The sequence below is a fragment of the Amphiura filiformis genome, chromosome 3 (genome assembly GCF_039555335.1).
Source record: "Amphiura filiformis chromosome 3, Afil_fr2py, whole genome shotgun sequence".
Taxonomy (NCBI): domain Eukaryota; kingdom Metazoa; phylum Echinodermata; class Ophiuroidea; order Amphilepidida; family Amphiuridae; genus Amphiura; species Amphiura filiformis.
The window spans coordinates 20,942,170-20,965,341 of NC_092630.1; the positions used below are offsets into that span (position 1 = coordinate 20,942,170).

Here is a 23,172-nt window from a genome sequence, read left to right on the forward strand (position 1 = left end):
TTAAGGGGTTATAAAGGAGTGATATATAGGCCTACATATACCACAATATACTGCCAAATCCCCATGGTTCAGCTATGGTGCGGTAACCGCTCTAGTTACTAAAATAAACAAGTCTAAAAACTCAATAAAAAGGAAAACAATATTGTGTCTCAAAACACAATTGCTGCTGGTTTTCATTACAAGAAGTCCCATGCATGCAACCATTTACTCAGTTATATTTTGAGTTCCCAGCATGAAAATAAAGATATTATTTTTATCAAATATTTTAAAATACTTTTTTTTCTACTCTTCCGTTTTCAATCAAACTTGTCCTTGAGGTAGAAATATTTATCGAAATGAACTGCATAGCTGCTGTATGCCTCATGTTCAAGTTCATGCTGTTAGGAGGGAGCCATCTTTGCAAAGATTAGGGATGGATAGTCTACTATGTAGCCCCCTTTTGTTTAATTTATCATCCCTGCAATCTGGCCTTCCTGTAAGGGGGGGGGGGGCTGGATTTACTCAATTTTGATGTCTTATTGGTTTAGCATGTAAACACAAAAGTATGACAAATACTTAGTATAGTAATTCCAAAAGTATGTTTATGTTATCAAGCAATACTATCCCTGTTAGGGCATGATAGTGCACCCCAGTACCGGGGGTTACTCAATTTAGGTTTGAGTTGGGGCGTGCCGCTGAGAATTCGAAAGTGGATGACCCATCAATATACCAATTTTTCAAGAAATTTGGATCCATCGGTATACCAAAATTCACTAAAATTTCTGTCACACAAATTGTCTTCATTTTTACAACTGTGCTTTATATTAGTTGAAAATGTTTCAGGTCTTAGACAAAAATGGGATTGAATATACATTAAAGTAAATAAAAACAGGTCAAATAATGTGACTCACATTTACCCTGTTTTTACATTATGTGAATAATGAAAAGTGTATTATGTTTCTAAATTTCCTGCCTACGCACTTCCTCTGTGTGAGAGAGAAAAAATTAGAGGAGGGAAATTCATAATTTCTTTGATTGATTTCAATTTTCTTGTTTAGTTGAATCAGAAATATAATATTTCTTTGATTTGTACCATATGTATTACTATCTCACTGGTTAACAATAGGGCTACATCACTTTCTTTTATATTTTTGTTTTGTTCATTCATTTTGTTTGACTTTTTCCGCCTATTGAGGACAGCATATTGGAATATGAGTTGCCAAGGGGGGGCACCCTGTGAGAAGTCTCCCCCCACCTCTGGCCCCCTCTATTTTTATGGAGTTTTCTGCATACAGCTAATACACTTATAAAATACATTTAAGAAAAAACATTATTTGCATGAGTTGTTTTTGCGATTGCATCCAGCAAGAAAAGCACACAAAATTAATGTTGATTAGGAAGTGTGACTGTACCCAATTTATAGCCATAGAAGTGATGATGTAACAGGATTAACTACCATAGCAATAGGTTTAGACAATTTTTTAATATATCGCCCTACACTACAAGCAGGTTGCACTCACCACCTGTTTATGTCTGCAATCATAATTGAATACAATACCGCTCTTTTCAGATTTAGGGTGGTTTTGAAAAGCAAAACGAGGATCCATGCGGATCTGCGATTAGGGTTGCAAAACACTCATTTTACTAGAAGAAGGGGTATTTTTTAAGGATGATCCTCGCTTATTTTTCGTAGTTTTTTTAAATTACCCAATTATTGCCCATTAGTGGGGACATATTTATCAAGTTATTCTGGACAAAAGAGTGGGCTTACACGTTGCATCAAACAAGTGTTTTCTTTACTGTGAATTCTATTGTGAGATACCTATGGTATGGTGAGCCAGTACATGTAATCCATCTCAGATTGGGCAGATTATTGCCTGGTGCCACACCACTAGACACCCAGCTGTTGTGTGTGGGCAATCTACGTCATATTAAAGTCATCCCCTGCGAACAACAATCACATGCCTTCCAGTTGTTTCTGCGATTTTTGTTTATATTTCACATCTTGCTTCATCACATTATGACGTAGATGCCCAGGTCATAGGGGTCTTTCCAAAGTTTCCTTATTTGGAAGCATGGTATTTATGGTATGGGGGTTTCCCTTAAGAGATGTATTACACAGTGCAGTCATGCATGTTGTTCACAGTGTTTTGGAATAGTTCAATGGCTGGGAGGAATGTATTGCGTGACAAAAATAGGTGCTGTAATTGTTGGTGGGTTGTAGAGGCATGATAGTAGCAACAAGTGTGGCGTGCCAGCTGAAGGGCAACAAAATATTGACATGTATGGGAATGGAGTTCACTGTCAGGTCTATGCCCTGGGTCTATGCCCGAAACAAGGTTTGTTCCCTGTAATAATGTTAAGTTGCCACACCAAAGCCAACATCCTTCCCCGCTCCCCCGGGCCCGCTCCTCTATTGCTATGTTGATTTCGATAACATTGTAATCATTTCTACATTTATGCGCCCAACATTGAAAAATGGGAGTGGGAAGGGGAAACTGAAAGCTGAATGTGCATTTTCAACTATTGTACAAATATTATGCAGAAGTATTACATAATATGTGGCAACGAACTTCCACCAGGATTGTAGAATGTCCGGTGGCAGTGCCCCCCAAAAAAAAAAAAAAAAAAACTTTTGCCCCCCACACTTTTAAGGCAAAACCCCCAAAATTATGTAAATTTCCACTTTTTGCTGCATCTTTGCGCAAAATTTGTCGATTTTGCCCCCCTGAAATTCACTTTTCCCCAATGCCCCCCCCCAACAAAAATTCCTGGTGCTGCTACTGAGAGTATCTGCTCAATGGAAGCTTTGGGGCTTATGCCCCTGCTTTACATCACATACCTTCTTTGGTCTAGTTGCAGCCACTCAGTCCCAACTCCATCTATTTAATATCAGTGGTTCTCTTGGGCCACTGAAGGCCAAAGATTTAACCAATCAACTTCAAATTTGATATTGTGATAGTATATGGTGGCCTGATGTGCTGTATAGTTTTGTGTCATGTTATTTGCAAATTTATGAATATTAATGAGCTTATTTGCATATTTACAAACCTTTGTTATATGCACACCTTTGTGTGGGGGCCACCTTAATTACAAACCGTGTAGGCCTAATTCTAGTTGCTGTTTTTGCTGCCCATCAGTATACCAAATTTCAATAAAAAGCACCCAAATTTGCCATATTTGAGTGCTTTAAGTGCACTTTTGCCAAAATGTGCCCAATTTTGCGCATTAGTCTCCCCTGAAAACCCACCCATCGATATACCAAAATCGTTGAAAAGCTACCCAAAAAATGTGGTACATCCCTGTGTACCTTCAACCAGGTAGAAACCGGCTGAAACCCAAAACTGTTTTGACCCCTCCTACCAACAGTCTTGGCAAGATTTGGTACTGTACCCATTTGCCATCATACAAGCATCATCTCTGATTAAATAACCTGGTGCTTTCCTTCATCTCTAGGACGGTTGCTGGACCGATAAACATGACATTAAGTCATGCCCATTTCTTAAAAGGATATATGCAGGATCACGGCACAACATCCTATCACATTAATATCATATCAATCAGGTGACATCAGAAAGGACTATCTGATTGTAGGCAAAGCAAATTTTAGATGGGCAAAATCGCTGCAAAAAGTTTTTATGGGGGTGGGGGAGATGGGGCAAGAGTTCTGACTGGGGGATATTCTCTTCCATGTCCCCCCACAGCAGGCCCATACACAGGATTTTTTTTTTGGGGGGGTGCTGATGGATTTTGAAAAAGTGGACCTTTTTCCAAGGGGGGGGCGTAAAAAAAACCCATTTTTTGCTCGCTACGCTCGCAAATTGTCATATTTTAGGACTTTTTGTATACTTTTGCAAATTTGGAGTGAGGGGGGGTGCGACCGCACCCCCCCTGCGTACGGGCCTGCCCCACAGTAAATAGAAAGGAACCCACAAATAAAATTACCTCTATTCCTTATTCCTATCCCCTACCCATATTCTAGTTCTAGTTTTAGTGTTTAATTATAGTTGAACTGTAGAGGGTGCTGTTATTCCTGATATTTAATAGCAGACAGGAGCAGACAGCATGCAGCAAATACTCTTACAGTCACCCTCAATCAGTATTCTTTTTTTTACTTTAAGTGCACCATAAATAACAGCATTTTCTTTCTTCAAATTGCCCAATTGGGACAAAAATGGAAGTGTTGTCTTTTCTTCTCTTGTTCATGTGGTTGTTTCATGTTCTCATGTACAGGGAGGTACCCAAATTTATGAAAAAGTAGTCATCTACTTTATTTTTTCAACAAATAAACATCCCCTGCAATGATACAAATCTGTGTGTGCAAGTTTTAAAGATGGTCAAAGCAATGTGGTTGATATCCCCAGGGGAGTCACTCCCATTGTGGCCTGTACACCATCCGTGATAATAAAAACATGTAAAAAGGGTAGTTTTTTAGGCGGGGCACTTCAATTTGAAATGGATATAGGTGTAGGGCTGGCGCTTTCGCACTAAGGGGCATTCGGTGAGAGCAACATGTAAAAAATATGGGGTCATTGGGTGAGAGCATGATTTTTGGCATTCGGTGAGAGCAAAATGTAAAAAATATGGGGTCATTGGATGAGAACATGACCTTTTTTTTTAAATGGAATCTTTGGGTGAGAACCAAAACAGCGCCACAAAAACCTCGAAAATCGAATTTCTAGTTCTAAATGCCTTCAAATTTCTTTATTTTTTCAAAATAAGTAACAAAATCAGTGATAAATGAAAGTTGCTGTTCAAATTGAACTTGTAAGGGTCTTTGGGTGACAGATCAAATGGAAAATAGGGGGTCTTGGGTGACAGAGCGCGGAGCGAAACACGTGTTCGTAAAAAATATGGGGTCTTTGGGTGACAGCGATGCTGAAAAAGGGGTCTTAACAGCCCTACATACGCGTCACCTCCAAAGTTGGAGTGCCCCGGGGTTTTTAGGTGGGTAGGCCGCGATATCGTGTTTAGGTGTCAAAAACATGACAAATTGAAAAAAGGTAACAAAATTGAAATGTGCTAATATGCGGATATGTAAATTGGACAGATGGAGAGATCAATATGAAAGGGGAAATGATCTTCAAAAAACATGTGGTTTTATGAAAGATCGCAGTTGCACAATTTTCCATTCGGCTCATCCAGTGTGCACCCGGCCAGTTGATTGAATTCATGATTTTAGCCATGGGGCCCAGTTTATTTATGCCTTTTTGGTCCAAAAATATCCAAATCTGCCCCCAGTCCAAAAAGGGCCAAATTTTGAAAAAAGGTCCACTTTTTCAAAATCAGCAGCCCCCACCCTCAAAGAAAAATCCTGGCTACGGGCCTGATGGGGCCTGTGAGCCAATCCTTCTTTAGGGTATGAAATTTGATGCAAGGAATAAAATCCCTGTTTAGGGTGTGAAAACAGGCGTGTACGCGTGTGTTACCTGTTTAGGGTATCGTTTTAGCCAAGGGATAAATCCTTGTTTAGGGTGCTTTTCAAAATTTGATTATCACGGATGGTGTATAGGCCACAATGGGAGTGACCCCCGGGTTGATATCTTGAGGATGGAAGTCAGTAGTTATAGTGACAAATAGCAGAAAATAAACATGAGGCAGCAATATCTATGGGCGGGTCAGGACTTGTATCTTACGGTGTCTGGTCAATTCGAATAAATATATATTTATAATCAATATGGCCTAATACCGGTATGGCATTTGTGACATGATCATGGGGAATGAGTCGAATGTAGCTAATTTTGTTTTTGAGATATTGGCAAAAACAGTGTTCAAATTCTTTTGTTTTATGTTGTTTTCAGCCATTGATAAATTGCTCATAACTCGGTAACCAGATGTCCGAGTTTGATGAGGTATGCATCAAACTGTAGCATTCGTAAATGCCAGAAAATGATGTAAAAAAACTCCAATTGGTAACATGTGACTCATTCCCCTTGATTATGTCACATTTAAGTTATAATAGTCACTTTTATCTAGATGAATTGAGTCAAAATCATAGTTTCTTTCAAAAGTAAATTCAATTTTATTACAAATATTCACACACTCTTCATGTCCATAGTCTTTACAATGAATATACAGTTGAATATTTCATCAGCCTTAACCCCCTGAGCACTACCTGCCGATCTAACATTCTCTCTGATTGGTCAATTACATGATATCTTCATTTTAATCACCAACCAGAATGGAGCTTTGCAAATAATTCACCCCAATTCTTTTGTGTGGGGAAATTATTCTAACAATGTTGCTGATTGGTCCAATTGATAATGAAAACTTCTTTTCGACCAATAGGCAGGTAGTTGTCATGGGGTTAAAATAATGACATTTTATTGTTGCATTTATAGTATTATTACTTATACAGCGTACTCATTATTAATCAACATTTCACATATTCATAGGTACATTTACTGAAGATCAATACAAGAAAATTGAAGTAATACAGTACACTTTGACTTGTCTCATTTCCATTTAGTGATATCACTGTTTTAAAAATAATTGTTATTGTGAACATGATTTTTTGATTATTCAAAAGTAGTATACTTCTGCCATTACAAATTTTTGGAGTCGTAACTTGAAGTCATATCTTCATATTTTACCAATGGTCTATTTTTAATTATAGCTCACAGATGTGGCAAAAATGTGAACTCTGGAATTATTGAAACATTTAGGCTTCATGCATAATTGTAAAATTGTTAGCAGTCTTAAATGGATATCCAGAAGTGACACTGTCTGAAATTAAATGAGCCTGAAGCGCCACTATCCAATGTGAGGAGAGCCCTGGACGCTCTTGGCTTTAGCTTTCTGAAAGGCCCTTGGAGGGGCTCTCTTGGAATGTTTTTGAACAAGTTTTCAAATTTAAACAGGCATAAGGCATTAGGTTGTGTGCCATGTGCCAAAAGTGGCAAACATTTGCAGCAAATTGTTTCTAAAGAATGCTCAATTTTGAAGAAAATTAAAAAAAATAAAAAAATTTGTGAGCGAAGCAAACATAACAATCTTCAGTAATTGTTTTAAATTAATTTTCAAAAACTAGATACCCATTTTTTTTAGATGTTGACCAACTTCACCAAAAAAAAATGTTGAAATTTTGGTGAAAATCACACTTTTTATGATTTTGTTTACAAATTTGAACATTTCAATTATTTTCAGTGAATATTTCTGAAAGTAAAGAAGAAGCATGTCATACCATATCTGCATCTTATGCAGGAGTTCTAAATAAAGTCCTTACCACTGTTTCCACCAAGGACTTGGCTTAGATTAGGGTCAGTTGGACAAGGACAAGCAAATGGGGAGGGGGCTTGTTTTCAAGTTTTCAAGTTGGGTTCACAAAAACCCAGAGCCAGAATCTCCATTAATAATATCCCGATTCAAGACACATTCATCATAGGCAGGTGATGTGAGCCAATTACATGAGCCTTTGGTTTTTTGTAAACATGTTGAATACTTTGCTTCGCAATCCTCCATACCCCCATCTAATGACTGGTGGTGGTAGAAATTATAGCTGCATATCTGGGCGACTGGAGTGTCAGAGTAGTAATAACCAAATGGTTGTCTTATCTGAGAAGAAGAAACAAAGAAAATGGCATTTGGGTCAAGTTCTGCATTCATGTTGATTATAGGCCAAATATACAGGGTTCCCCAATAAAAATTAACAGATACTTTTATTTTCATATAAATCCAAAAGTATATACTGGAATCACACAATTTAAAAAGGAAGAGGTAGCACAATATGTCCTACATATCAGAACAAATTTGGTTCAGTGGTTACAAAGAAATCAATGATTATTTATGTAATGCATGTCCCAGTTTAATTATGAGCTCCTTCATACATGCTCAATGTAGTTCTGTCATCGATGTTGTCGACATCAGGTTGGATTGACATTCCAAATTTGTTATAGTACAGGCGCATTGAAAAGCGGCACTTAGACAGTTCTATAGGGGGCCCTATTAAGGGAGGGGCCCTAATTAGGCTGGGTGTGGTGCACTTTGTTTCACGAAAGACTGAATATATATGACTAAGCTGTAGTTTTTGTTGATAGCATATTGGGGGATGTACTTACCTCACATTCACCACAACTTTTCCTGTAGAAATTTCTGAGTCCCTTTCTTTGGAAAACAGACACTTGTTGCCATTCTGTGGCGAGATTGCAAGCACTGTGGTAGAATTTATCACTGTATGCATTTCCTATAGGATTAAAATAAAACAGTATAAGCATGATTTTAGATTTCTAAATAAAAAAATGTTAAGACATAGTGTTCACATAACTGCAAGCCCCGAAATCACAATGTTTCATTTGCATAACAAGGAACCACTTTAATAAGATTCAACACCCTTTATATATCAATTTAGTTGCTACCTCGTTTCTCATGAATAGTTATGAGCACAATTATTGGCAATGCATAATTTGAATTAGTTCAGAGCCCAGATGAGTTGTCAATAAGTCGAGACAGTGGTTTTGAATAGACAATCAGCTAGACATCCTGGTTTGCATATATAGAGTGACAGAACCAAAAAAGTAATAATGCAACATGGTTTTGTCTCGGGCTACAATATCCACAAATATGTACAAGCTTATTTGCAAAATGAACAAAAATCTATTTTATGTACACCATGTGCGATTGTTGATCTTATCATCTTCTATGTAGGTGTTTAGACGGTAGCCTACTTCTGAAAATAATTTACTTTTGACCCAGCAATTAAACTACTTAAGTACTTGTAAGTGTGTCCACCTCACATACAAAGTGTATCCTTCACTGGTATTACATCTTACATGTAAAATCGTCAAAAGTAAATTGCATGCAGCAACTTGTAAGTGCGTTTACTACTGTTAAGTTTACTTTCGAATGTAGTTACCGTTTACTTTACTTGCGACCGTCTGACAAGCCTAATGATTTTATACTTTGCAGCACTTCAGCACCGGGGTACTCAGTACAAATGACCATACGGGACGTGCATAAACATGGGTAGCATTTTCAGCCTTCTGGTATATCAATGACCCCTTTTTCAAAGCCTATTTTGGTATCCTTTTTTCAAAATTTTCTCAATTTTTTCGGAAAACAGCCCAATTTTTCCTTAATCTAGCCAAAATTTTCAAAATTTTCCCAAAATTTGTAAAAACTAAGACAATTTTGGGTAAATTCGGCCAAAAATTTTGACTTTTGGTATATCAATGGGTCCAAATTTCTTGAAAAATTGGTATATTTATGGGTCTACTTCCAAAATCTCAGCGGCACGTCCCTACCAAACCAAACTTGAGTACCCCCGGGTTCAGCACTCACCTGTTAGCAAATAAGATTTGCCCTCGGCTAGACCGGTGTTCCCACACATACTGTCCATAGTAGCCGTCTTGATGTCCATCACATCTCCTCCCTTCAGACCACTGTCTTCTCCCTTGAATACTTTGTCTAGCTGTACTTTGTATATCAGGTGTGTGGCAAAATTCATGCCAGGTTCTAGCAATGGTTTCTTACTCAAGATTGTGCCTTTTATAGCTGTTGGTTATATAAAAGTAACAAGAAATTATAGTTAAAAATAATTATAATAGCAATTACAAGAAATCCAGGAAATATCAGAACAACCTACGTCTGCCTGTTATAAGAAATCAAAATAATTGAATTGTGGATCATCTGAGCCCACTTGGTATGCAACATATAACATGTCCTATAAACAGGTCACTTCATTCTGTAAACTACCCAGCAAACAAGAAACATGAATGGTCCATATTTTGGGTTTCGGTTTTGGTCAAAACAAAATGGGTTTTTTTATGTTTCTATGTTTTTTTGAACATGAAGGTCATGAAAACATTATGAAAAAGTAAAACTATACAACAACATGTTTAAAATGTTGTCAAAATGTTATTGTAAAATAATTGTTTGTTTTTGCAAACATTTTGTCAACACTTCGATAACATGATGTTAGAATGCTCTGCAGTAAGTTTGCAAAAGATGTTTTTGAACTTGAATATTATGAACATGTTTTAGGCCTTTACCCTTTATAATAGTCTTCATATAACCCGAAATTTAAACTTTATTGTTATTAAAAATAAATTTTAAAGATTTATTTTCTGGCATCCTTTTCTAACCTTTTGCAAATAATGTCGAAAACGTTTAGTTTTATTGAATAAAGCTGCACATCTTTGAAACCCGAGTATAGACCATGATTGTTAAAGTGAAGTACAATCTAGAAAACTGTAATTTCTAGTGACATTTGGAAATGCTAATGAATAATAATTAACGCTATCAACTTAATCAATTACACAAGAGCAAACAAAAACATACTGTGAGTTAAGCAAGGTAAAATCAATTTGACAAGTTTTGTATACAAAAAGGTACCTTGAAATATGTGATCATTAATTAATACTACATGTAATTACTACCATAAACCATACACAAATACTACAATTCATGTAGGTCCGTACATACCAAAGCCTGCTCTGCAAAAGTGTTCTTGTGGGTGCGCTGGCATACATGTACACCCATCAGCAAGTCTTTGTCCAAGAACCAGCAAAAAGCCCACAAGGATGGCTGAGATTCTGTCCATTTTGATGACAATTCTGATAGAATTTCAGTATAAAATCTGGTCCAATGTGCATAGACAGACAGTGGTTGTAATTCTGATGCAGATACTCTACCAGTTACCACTTTATAAAAGTTTACATGCTGGTATATTATATGTACTTACTCCTTGTGGAATACCAGCTTGAGCATTGTTGTTGCCATGATAACTGAAGTGGGTGTGTTTGTTGGATGGAACAGCTTTCCACCCACAGACTTTCGGGACGTAGGTAGTCCAGATTTCTGTGTAGCTGGTCAAAATTTCTTTCTATCTTCCTGAAGCATGATACACTGCATATCTTAGCAAAGTGTGAAGTGAAAAATGTTTAGTTTGGTGGTCATTTATTTTATTGCTGGTTTGTTTGTCATTATTTTGTATTGTTGCTAGTTTTACACCTTTATTAACCCCATGGGAACTACCTGCCAATTGGCCAAAATTAATATTGTATCCAATTTTGAACCAATTAAGGAGGGTATTAAAGGGGCATTTCGTGATCCACAGCCTCATCCCCCCACTTTTCCAAAAAAAAGTTGAGATTTTTACACCACTGGATACCTCTGGCTACATAATGTTTATGTACCAAATATTTCTTGCAGATTAATTAGTTTAGCAAAAATATCGCCAAATTTGAATTTCGTTCTGGTGCACCAGAACGAAATTACAACACATTGTCTATGGAGCAGTGTAATACACATAATCATGCATAACTCGCAAACGCAAAATCGGAATCAACTGAAATTTTGGAAATAAGCTTTTTCGTGGATATCTACTGAAAATGTCATAAAAAGAGGATGCTAGGATCACAAAATCCTCCTTTAATAAGATCATCTGCAAATGCATGTTTGACCATAAATTGTTTAAAGCCTAGTCATAATTATTCTTAATCTTACTATAAATGTGACCAGATCTGATCCAATCAGGCTAAAGTCAGCAATAATGAAACTGAGATATAGGCAAAAAGTGAGGAGAAAAAAACAATAGAAAACATAAGAAAATGAAATGGACTTATCAAAGGTTCATAACTTTGCAACCAATTATTCAAGAGAGGCGGGGATTCAGCATCAGTAATTGAAGGTACTGTTGAGTTAATAATCGTAATAACTCATAAACTAATAAATAATAAATAAATAAATAAATAAATGGTAATTTTGTTCATCTATGATTTATACCAAGCAGATTTCATTTCACAAACCTGAAATGGATAAAAACTAGTGTAGGCTACGTATCTCTGCAGTCCACGTCATAACCTGTAGAAACTTGAGTCTTATAAGTCTCTTATAGTAGCCGGAAACTACTCCCCTTGGTGTTTTGTGACGTCACCGTATATCCCTGCATATATACTTTTTGTTTAACATAAAAGAGCACAAGTTTGACCTAGTAATTGATCATTGAATCAGAAAATGTCAAAGATCTATGTGAAAGTATGCAACATCATGGAATTTAGAGCAGGGATACCTTTAAGCTATTCATAATGTTACACCATAAAAGTAACCGCAATGATCAGCAGCTGATAGGAAGTTTACTTTTTGTGAAAAGTGCAAAAATGTTATATTAAACATATCAAATTGTGTTCCAGGAAAAGTTATTTATAATATTTAGATATCTTGTTGGCCTACTTTTCCATCACCTTCTTGGGAACTCCACTGGTGCATATTATTTTGAAAAACTTCCAAGTCATAAATTTCAACAGAATTTACACTAGATTTTTTTATGCATAGCTTGTCCCTTTTGAATTTTATACGAATGACGGCAGGTTCGTTTTGCATACCTGCATACTGCATATTTCTAGAGTTTCTTTGTGGCGAGTTGTAAGCATCAATTGTTGCAAGATTGGGCATATAATATCGTAAACAAAATATAAACACATATGATATAAACACTTTTGTTTGACCGCAGACATCTTAAAATTGGCAAGAGATGCTATAGCTTAGATTGGATGACTGTGCAATGCTCGAGCTCTGTGTTATGAGTATGAATTAATTTTCTAGGTCTCTGCATCTCAATTTGGAAAAACATTCAGTCTTAAATGATTCAGTCAGCATCACCTTAACATAAACTATTTCATTTTATAGCACATGGCTGTTCTATTCTTGCCTTCTTAACAAATATTCTCCAAAACAAAATACACATTGTTCATGTCAATTATGAGTGTAGATTTGTGACATCATATCCCATAATGCCTATCTTTGGATGGTCTATGCTTAAACCCCGGTACTACAGTAAGGTGGAATGTCCCACTGAATGATGGGACATAATATGAAATCCAGATTTTTGAGCTATGACCTGACACCATAAAGACATCTAAAAAAACATGCCAATATTGGAAATAGTTTGAGTTCAAAATATATAACCTGAACCCTAACATTTGGTGAAGTGGCATTGGGGGGAGGGGTATAATTTAAACTTAGTACAATAGGGGACACGGGGACGAGGTATGGTAATTTTATACATGGATGAGTGTTCATGAACTGATGAGGTAGGGTTTTTTTCCTTCAATGTAAAATTTGCATTGTTTAATAGTAGTTTCAATCTTTTCCTAATCTTTAGGAAAGTCCTTCAGTAGGAATGTCCCTTTTCTTTTCTCTTCTAAAACATTATGAGGGTTAAACCCCTTAGAAAAGACTTGGAAGTGATTCTTGTTACTTTAATATTAATAAACTTATTTAGGTCTATGTATGAAGTTTTCCAATAAAGGATTCCAAAATATTTGAAAAATCTAATCTGACAAATCTCAGAAATTGAGGAGGGAGGGTACGAGAACCAAAACATTGATTTTTTTCGGTCCAAAATGGTGCCATGCAATTCATAAAAGTAAACATTTGATATAAAAAGGTGAGGCTGCCTCTTTTTGTTATTCAATTCTAATGGGGCTCATCAGTAAACCATCCCTGAGTAAACATGGTAAAGTTACTTCCTGTTTTATAAATGATACAATACATTGCTTGTTTGCAATGATACAATTTAATGAAAACGAAATGGTAGATAAACCATACACATGTGGTTAGAGGAAAGTTTGGATAAAGATTAATGATCATCCCTTGGGAGGTCCAGTGAAACTGTTAAGGTGACAGTGCATCTACTACATATCTTGGGTTCTTTTTTTCCAATTTATATTATTGAAATTAAAACATAACACTCATTAACCTATCAAAATGAAAACTATCATGAAATTAAACTGAAGTGCATACACACCCATCCACCTCTCTCTATACACGCCACCACCTCAAAGTTCGCACCAACATCACCAAAACATGCTCTCCAAATAATGTAGCTTTAATATACTCGCCACTAAGAAACTCTAAAAATATGCAGTATGCAGGTATGCAAAACGAACCTGCCGTACTAATGATGGTGACTGGAGAGCCCAATGGGAAAAGTGCTTTCATCAACATTGAACTGGGGGAGAAGGGTGGCAATTTTACATCTAGTATACCGAAGTGATAACTATACATAATTATGTAATGAATGATTTATGACCAATTCCTGACATTGTTATGTTATTTGTTTTCAACAATAATTAGGCATGAAATAGGACAACCCAATTTCGTAAAATGATTATGGTAATTAAGAAGAATTACGTAACACGGTGTTATCATAGGCCTACTGTTAGAAAATGTATTTATTTGGCCTGTATAACCACTCCCTAAATAAACAAATTTCTTTGCCCTCAATTGTAACATACATCAAAAGGACAAAACCTTGTGAGTAACAACAGTTTGATGCAATTTCCCTTCCCGTAGAGTCTTAAAGAACTAATCATGAAATTTGTGTAGGTTAGGTTATGGGATGTTTCACTGACCGCTCCCTAAAAGAGCCAATTTCTTTATCAACAATTTTATTCAGATTCCAAAGCATATGATCTACTCCCATTTCGTGTGCAATATGAAGCTCATATGACATTCCATTGTTGAATTATGAGTCCAAACAAATATTTTACAGTTTAGAGCCTAATACGAAATTTTAGCATAGGGGATGTTTTCAGTGACCACTTCCTAAATAAACCAATTTCTTTATCACCAATTTTATTATCATTCCAAAGCATATTGTCTACTCCCACATCTTGTGCAATATGAAGCTCATACAATATTCCATTGTTGAGTTATGAGACAAAAACAAAATTTAGATGACATATTTTGCATTCACCTCAGACAATCAAGGAAATATATAGTTGGCTCTGACAATATGTTTGGAATTCTTCATTGCTGCTCTGAGAGTTCAGTGAAATTAGTATAACAATGTTTGATGAGAAGTTCACACCTTCTCCTTTCCCCTTCCCTCCACCATTCCCCCTCAACCAATGTTAGGGAGACTGGAGAGCCCAATAGGAAAAGTGCTTTCATCAACATTTAAGTGGAGAAGAGTGGTCGGAATTTTACATTTAGTATGCAGAGTGTGCCAACATTAAATTCCATGATTGTAGATTTTGGCAAGCAGTCAATAAATATTGTGTCATACAGAACATAATATTTATTATGTCAACATATCAATGTGTTGCTGGTTCAAAAGGATAGCATGATTTGATGTACAGACCAGAGTAACTTTGTACAGACTTAAAGCCCTGACAGATATTTGGGGAGTTATATCAGGCAGATTTATCCACCTGATATACTGTGAAGCTCCAAAATCTTTCTTTCTTCTTCTTTATAACCGAAAAATGCTACTACAGACTCAGTCCAACCTCTCTTATCCGGACCCAGGCCCATACACAGGGGGGGGGGTGCGGGGATGCGAGTGCACCTCCCCAAATTTGCCAATGTATACAAAAAGTCCCAAAATATTTGAACTCGCGAGCGTAGCGAGAAAAAAATCAGGTTTTTTACGCTTTTTTGGTCAAAAAAGATCCAAATTTGGGGAAGAAAGTCCACTTTTCACAAAATCGCCCCCCCCCCCCTGGAAAAAAAAGTCCACTTTTTCAAAATCAGCACCCCCCAAAAGAAATCCTGCGTACGGGCCTGTCCGGACCTCTTTTATATGGATATCTCTGTTATCCGGCTGTAAAATCTTCACAGGAAAACATGTTTTTGATGATTTAACACCTTAATTCCATGCTCTGAATGCTTAGAATGACATAGCTATTTTGCATTTAGCACTCTAAAGCCATCTTTAAGTGTTATTACCCCATGTTAAAATAACCTTTTGTTGTCCCAATTTCAGTACTTGGCCAGTCAATGCAGAATTACATGTAATTCACTTATCCGGATTTTTCACTTATCCGGACAGTGCTTGGTCCCATCATGGCCGGATAAAAGAGGTTGGACTGTATTGCCAGATGCACTGATTTTGACCAAACTTAGCCATAAGAAGCACTGACCCAAGCTTAATATAAGTTACACACAGATAGAGGTCAAAGGTCATATAGGGGTTATTAGGGGCATTTGTGAAAATATTAAAATGCTTCTCCTTTAAATCGCACTATGGTCACCAAACGTGGTCAGAAAAACCGCTGGCCCAAACTTCAAATAAGTTGTAGCACAGCTTGGGATCAAAGTTCATGTAAGGCTTAATAGGGGTCATTTTGTGAAAAAAAATTGTGTGAAATGTAATGAAGCAGCTATCATTAGAGGCAGCAATTTGGCAGATAACTTGGGCAGGGAGAAACTTGGTCTGGTATTTTGTGAAATTCCCAAAGTATTATTAAAGCAGCATATGGACCAAACTGGACGTGTCTAAGATCACCAAGTGGAATAGCCCGGTTTGTTGTTAGTTTACTAGTATTTAGATCACAGGAAATTATGCTGTCCCATGATGCATTTAGGAAAATACACACTAAGGGTATGTGGTAAATGCTATTAGATGCCACTGATGGCACAATAATTGTGTATTCTTGTGCGGTTGGGGTTTGGTGGTCAAATTTTATTCTTTCCCATGATGCATTTATGAAAATCAATACATACACACTAAGGCTACAATGGTAAATGCTATATAGTTTCTACTGATGGTGCAATAATGGTGAATACTTGTGTGTGGGGGGGTACAATTTTGAAATATGTCTGATTGGGCTAAAACTTAGTACAAATAATCCTTGATATAAGGGGATAATGAAACATAATGAGGTCATCCAATGTAAAAGCTGCTCCGATGGGGCTGTAACTCTGGGAAAACAATCCCTGGTACTTGGGGAGTATGAAACTGCAAACGGTCATCTGAGATCGAAGGTCAGGTCAAATTTAAAGTTGATCCAATTGGGCTGTAGCTCGGGGTGATCCCTGACACTTGGGGGTATGAAACTGCAAAGGTCATGTGAGGGAAAACAATCCACAGCACTTGGGGAGTATGAAGGTTATCCGAGGTCAAAACTAACTTGTCATGCTAAATAATTGCCAAGTTCTTATGTGATATAATATTATTGATATATACTAGTCATAGCGTATCAGGGGAGCTGGGGAGGGGAAGGCCCGAGCAGCTCTTACCGGGCTGGTCGGCTCTATCTACCAGCCAGAAATCGACTATTGCCCTGTAAAACTTCTTTTTAGCTAAGTAAATACCTTGACTTTCAATGACGATTTTTGCAGATATGTTCAAAAAATCAATGTTTTTCCCTTAAATTTAATATTTTATTGAAACACTAGTCTTAAATTGATTATTTAACAAGTATCCAGTTGTCAAAGTTGACAAATGTCCCTAATGGAAAAAGCATTATTTAATATTTGTGGGGATTTTTTTAAAGTGAAGGGTTTAAAAAAAAATTGACTGACCAACCCAACTTTCATATAATTTCGTTGAGTAGATTCATCAGGTTTGTCAAAGATCATTTGGGGTCAAATCTTGGAATTGCATTATCTGAACATCTGTAAGGGGTACAGGGCTCAAACTTGGTGACAACAAACCTCATGACCAGGAGGATGATAATATGGGCTGCTGACAAATTTGCCCATGTAGCCTATATACCTGGCGGGCTGCAGACCAAAACGACTGTCTTTGTGGTCGAAGGACTACTGCACTTCTAGTTTTTATTGTCTTTGTTATTTAATCTATTCCTATTTTATTTCCAGTCATGTTGAACTTCTAACAAATGTTTGATGACATCGATAATATATTTCCGCCAGACATTTGACATCACATATAATTATTTTCAACACACACTCGTTAGAGGATAAAGAAATGAATTGTAATAATATTGAATATTAACAAACACTTTTTGAACACATATTCTTTGCAAATATGTGGAGTATATATGGCCCTTAATCAATTTGATGCAGGTTTTTACCATCTTTAATTTCTGATTAAATGAAATGAGTTATTTACATGCCTGTGGTTTTTCCTCAGGTTCCCCATTATTTAAAACATCTGGATCACAGAAAATGTGCAATCACTTTGCCAAGAATACAGGCAAATGTAGTAGTTTAAAGTGATCAAAATTGCTTTCTATAAAACTTGAAGGGAAAACAAACAAAAATCCCTATCCATAAGACCCCTAGGCCTACATAGAATTTGGTTACATAGGTGGGTAGGCCTATAGTGCATTACTCACATGTATGACGCATTTGGAGATGATCCGCTAAAATGGGTAGGCTTTATATGCTACACACAAAAAACAAATTCACCAATTTTTATCCTAAAATTCTGTCTTTTTTTCCGCTTCACTTTAGGTGATAAAAGTAAAATGAGAACAAATTAGACCCATATTAACCAAAATCTATATGGATCCCTGTTTTGGGGTACCACATTTATGTTCCTAGTATTTATCCTTTTGGTGACGAAAAACAACAATCCTGTTTTACGGGCCTGACCAAGCCAGATTTTGCATTTTAGGAGATTTTTTTTTAGTTTTGTTAAAGTCGGCCGTTTTTTGACCAAAACTGATTGATTTTGAAAAAAAATTAGAGCATTTTTCAAAATATGTTCGTAAAAAAATCATAACATTTTTGCCAGATTTTTCAAGTTTGTGGTAATATTTTAGGGTCATTTTAGCCTTTAGAAAAAAAATAATACAAACAAAAATTCCAGACCGACTCACCCTACTTTTTTTCATCGCCTTGGCTTTCTATTGGCACCTATTTGCAGCGTTCGAAATTTTGGTTGTCCGGTTGCCCGGGACAACTAAAAAATGTCGCCGGACAACCAAAAATACTGATTCGGTTGTCCACCGGACAACCATAAATCTAGCCAAAAGTCACATTTGTAGGCCTACGGACAACCAAAAACTTAGACGGACAACCAGAAATTGTAATCTGGTTGTCCGTGGGACAACCATTTATTTTTCCTAAATTCGAACACTGCCTATTTGGAATTTGAGACACATGAACTGAATTGTCAGTTTGGTGTTCAGTAGTGGAACTCTAGAGGATGCTGTTATTCCCAATGTTTTGTACCAGACAGTAGTAGACAGGATGTGGCAGATATACACATACTCTGATGCCAAAGATCCTAATAAAATTCCCTTTAAAAGGGAAAGCCAGCCTCAATGTAGAAGAGGTCTTGTAATTAGTTTTGGTCAATGTGAAAGGCATTTTTAGGATCACGCTTACATCTACATGACAGTCCACCAAACCATCAACGATGAGAACATGCACACTGAAACAGCAGAAAACATTAATTCCTAATCTCATGTCAACTCTTTTAATTCATTACATGTACTCCAAATTGTTCTGGTCTGTTTGTTTTGTTGTTGTTGTTGTTGTTGTTGTCGTTGGTTTTTTGTCTTTTCAGCTTTTTACCCACGATATCTCAATTTCCAATTTTGTAATACCAGAACTTACGAACTCAATATCTTCGCTTAGGAATGTCCGATTTCACTGCTTTCGATATATACACTGCCGGTTTGAGTTAACTTACATGTACATTTTATTTTAAAATAACTTAATTAATTCGCAATGTATAGTTTAAGCCTACTATATTATAATAGATAGTGGCCAGCACATTTATAAAGGACTGGTTACTCACTACAATCTTCACTCTTAAACTGTGTTTTTCTGAATGTGCTGATCATGTTGATTGCTAGTCGGAAACTCCTGCGAAGCTATGGACATGGCATCTTACATACTCCATTCTATAACAGTCTGCCTAGTGCCTTGTGTGTTTTCTCTTCAATCATTTTGTTGAATGTAATTTTATGAATCAAATAGTTATGTGTCATTTTATTTATAATAAAGAAGTTATTAAATTAATAAAGTAAGACAATTTATTTATCTATAAGTGCATGTCAAATGGGGTACATTGTTCAATACTATATGCATAAATTATGCCCATATTATAGCTAGGCCCTAAAAACTTTATTTTGCATCGGATTTTTCCGTTGAAAAGACAAAACTGATGTTTATGATAGCAACCATTTCATCAATAACATTTTGAGTCATTTTATCCATAAAACGACACAGGATATGATAGATAACTACTTTCACATCAATATGGTCCATATGATCACAGATTGTTGAGAATCTGTGATATGATCCGAGGATATGATGAAGATTTTGATTCTATAGATCTGTTATCAACATGATATCACGCTGTTCAGTGGTCAAGGAGTAAGGACCCCGGTCAAGGACACTGATATGACATCATAGGTGATGTCAGATTTTCTTCTGCTGACCATATGATGCTATATATATTAACTATTATTGTTACATTTAGGCCTTTAAACTTTTAAAGTCATAATTAATTAGTTCAAACATAACTTTGGTAATACTCACTCGCTTTCATTAGTTGAAACGGCAAAACATACTTACTTTTCCTTACACATCGAATTAAAATATTTTTAAAAAAAATTTAACCAAAAAAAGTAAAAAAAAAAATCATTCCAATACCACTAAAATATAATCTCTTGAGTAAACTGACCCCAAACCTGAAACAGGTACCAGCCCCGAATGGGCTGGCGAAAAGCTCTAAAAATAAAGGATCTTTGCTGATACTTACCTGTATAAACCTATACAACAAATTGATATCCATGTTGCCTGTAGCTGATGTTCCGTTTGATTGATTACTCAGAAAATATTGAATACTCTTTTCTTTTTTCTTTCTTCCATGTTTCATCACCATGTTGTCACCGTGATCAATTGACTACAACAATATCAGGTAAGACAATCAATCTTTATTACCATACCTTGATTATTCAAGTGACTTCTTAAAAAATAGTTATCTTCATTATTTTCTGTAACTTAAGGTTGGTCTTAACCTTGGAATTATGGAAACTTTTGGGCTTCATAACTACTAATTGTTGGTCTAAAGAATATAAAAGTATACCTATTTAGAATGGCAAAGCCTTGATAAATTTATCTGTCAGGTCAAATTTGGCAAAAATCCAAAAAAACTGAGTTTTTGGCCTACTTTGAGAAATATGCACCAGAAATGGTCAAAAAATGCTCAATTTTCAAAAAATCATAAAAAAGACTGTTTTTTGCCCAAATTTCAAATATTTTTGGTGAAGTTAGTACCGGTAGTTTAGCAGTTATGCATGAGGCCCGGAAGTTTTCATTATTCCAGGGTTAAGACCAACCTTGTCCTTAATAAACACACCTTCTTGTAAACAGTAAAAATTGGCAAAACTATGAAGGCCCCATATCTTCATATAGGTGCACCCACATCCAATTGCTCACACAAATGCATCAATGTATAATGGGAATATAATGATTTGCAACTCTGTACCACCCAGTTTTAAATTTTAAATGAACCGTTTGAAACAAATGTCCCTGTTTTTGCTGTAAAAATGTGCATTGTGTGTATAAGTGATTCCATATCTGTAGTGCTAAAACCCATAACAGCTGATACTCTAACGCCCTCTATTATAGGCCCCATTTGATACTTTCTGAGCATTGCCAAATGGGGATATCCCCATTTTTTAGTGTATCCCATATTTCATATGTATCCATCCCAATTCTATACATGTTTTATAGATGCAAAATATTTTTTGAATGTGAAGTGGGGGTGTGAATGTTTTTGGATGTAGGGGTGCACCCCATCTGCATTTAAACAGTGGAGGTGTGCATAATATACACATACCAACTGTGGAGCCTGATTGCAACCATGGAGCTCCATGGCTAGATATATAGTTTCAAAAACAATGTCTTTGAGCCAGGGAATAACACCCTTAGTTTGTGATACAAATACCGTACCTCCACAGTAAGTCAATTGTGTAGGGGTGTGTGTATGTGAAAAATTGTGTGTGTGTGAAACTGGGGTGTGAAACTCCACTGTGGAAACTCTACATTTGGGGAGTATACAGGGGTAGGTGATTGTGTGTATTGCATTTGTAACCACCCCCAACCACCCCCAAATTGCATGTTAAAGCATATAAACATGAGTCCGCAGTTACCCTCTATATAGGACGTCCCTGGTTGGAGGGTGATTTCTCAAATGTGACCCGGTTGCATTATAGTAAAAAATTAAATGTGTGTGTGTCCAGTTGTAGGGGTGTTTTCTCAGACGTGTGTGTGCTTCCCCGGTTGCAGGGGTTTACAAGTATTGGGGTACATGTGCGTGCGGGTAGATGTTTTGGATGTGCAGATTATGCTTGTGTGGCTGGGGGAGGTGCCCGGGGGGAGGTGAATAACATGCACAGGGGTAAGTTGCCTGTGTGTGATGTGTATATGTGGGGGTACATTAAAAAAAACTTGCAAACAAGGACACCCAGCAAATGAGGATATAGCCACCGCTCCCCTTCCCTATACAACCATATACAAACTAAGAAAAAATGCATATAAGATCATGTCTCATTATTAGCTGTGTAAAGTCAGGCAATTGTGATATAAAATAGGATTGATTGAGCCTAATATTTATTGTTGGTCGAGCTATGAATCCAATATTTTAAACTCATAGCGAGACCAATTGGGCGTAAAGCATCCAATTTTATCATTATTATGCTTTGGATCCAATATTTTTGCACACTTGGACTCATCAAAACATATTAATGTAAAAATTTGTTGCACTGACGTACAAGAACAAATTTTTAGGATAGCTTGTTAAACTTTTTTTTTTTTTTAGTTGGATAGTAACATGTCAAGTGGGTCCATGGTCTGGAGCTTAAGGTTTGGGTGTGCAGAGTCCTTGGTTACATGTCCTCAACTCCTCATTTGAAGTTCTTTACAAGTAGGGTGTGTGACTGTTCGGGAATCATTGGATAATAAGTGGATAAGGGACCGTTCACAAACACTTGTTAGGGGGGCCTGATGCAAAGTTTTGACCCCTCCTGGGGGGCCTGTAAATATTGACCACAAATTTTCCCGGGAAAAATGAGTTTATATGCTTTTCTATGAGGTTGACCCATAATTTTCATGCCAAAAGGGGGGCTCTGAAATTTTTAGATCTGAAAATTTTTGTGATGAATTTTTTTGCATCAGGTCCCCCTAACAAGTGTTTGTGAATTGTCCCTAAGAGCAAGTGATTTGTTGACTGTTGTTTGAGGCAAAGGAAAGAGAAATATTAGAGAGACATTAATTAAACAGGAAAGGAATACTCATCTGAGCTACTCAATAATTCCAATTAGGAAAGGACAATACTTGATTACTGCATTTTGTTACTCAAAAGGTAAATATTTTCTTTGACTTTTTTTTGTTTTGTATTTTGAAGCATAGGGCCTAATATATTGGATGTTCTTTTTGTGTGAGGGTGTTATACATTGTCATGGACTGTACCTTTGGAAGGCTTATCGTGATAATGCCCCTTGAAAGGGAAAGGGGTGTTTACATTGATGGATCTATAGCAAGTAA

At 36.5% G+C, this 23,172-nt stretch overlaps 2 protein-coding genes across 2 annotated transcripts in view; one reads left to right on the plus strand and one right to left on the minus strand.

Moving 5' to 3' along the window:
- Nucleotides 1-23,172, plus strand: part of LOC140148198 (synapsin-like) — a 503,295-nt gene that overhangs the window by 369,385 nt on the left and 110,738 nt on the right. The gene's annotated exons all lie outside the window — the stretch shown is intronic.
- LOC140148189 (metalloproteinase inhibitor 1-like) lies at nucleotides 5,978-10,609 on the minus strand. The gene is made up of 4 exons (XM_072170048.1): nucleotides 10,399-10,609; nucleotides 9,256-9,468; nucleotides 8,037-8,161; nucleotides 5,978-7,533 (listed from the first exon to the last, which is right to left on the minus strand). Exons 1-4 carry the CDS (start codon nucleotides 10,514-10,516, stop codon nucleotides 7,300-7,302), a joined length of 690 nt encoding a protein of 229 aa, XP_072026149.1. The 5' UTR covers nucleotides 10,517-10,609; the 3' UTR covers nucleotides 5,978-7,299.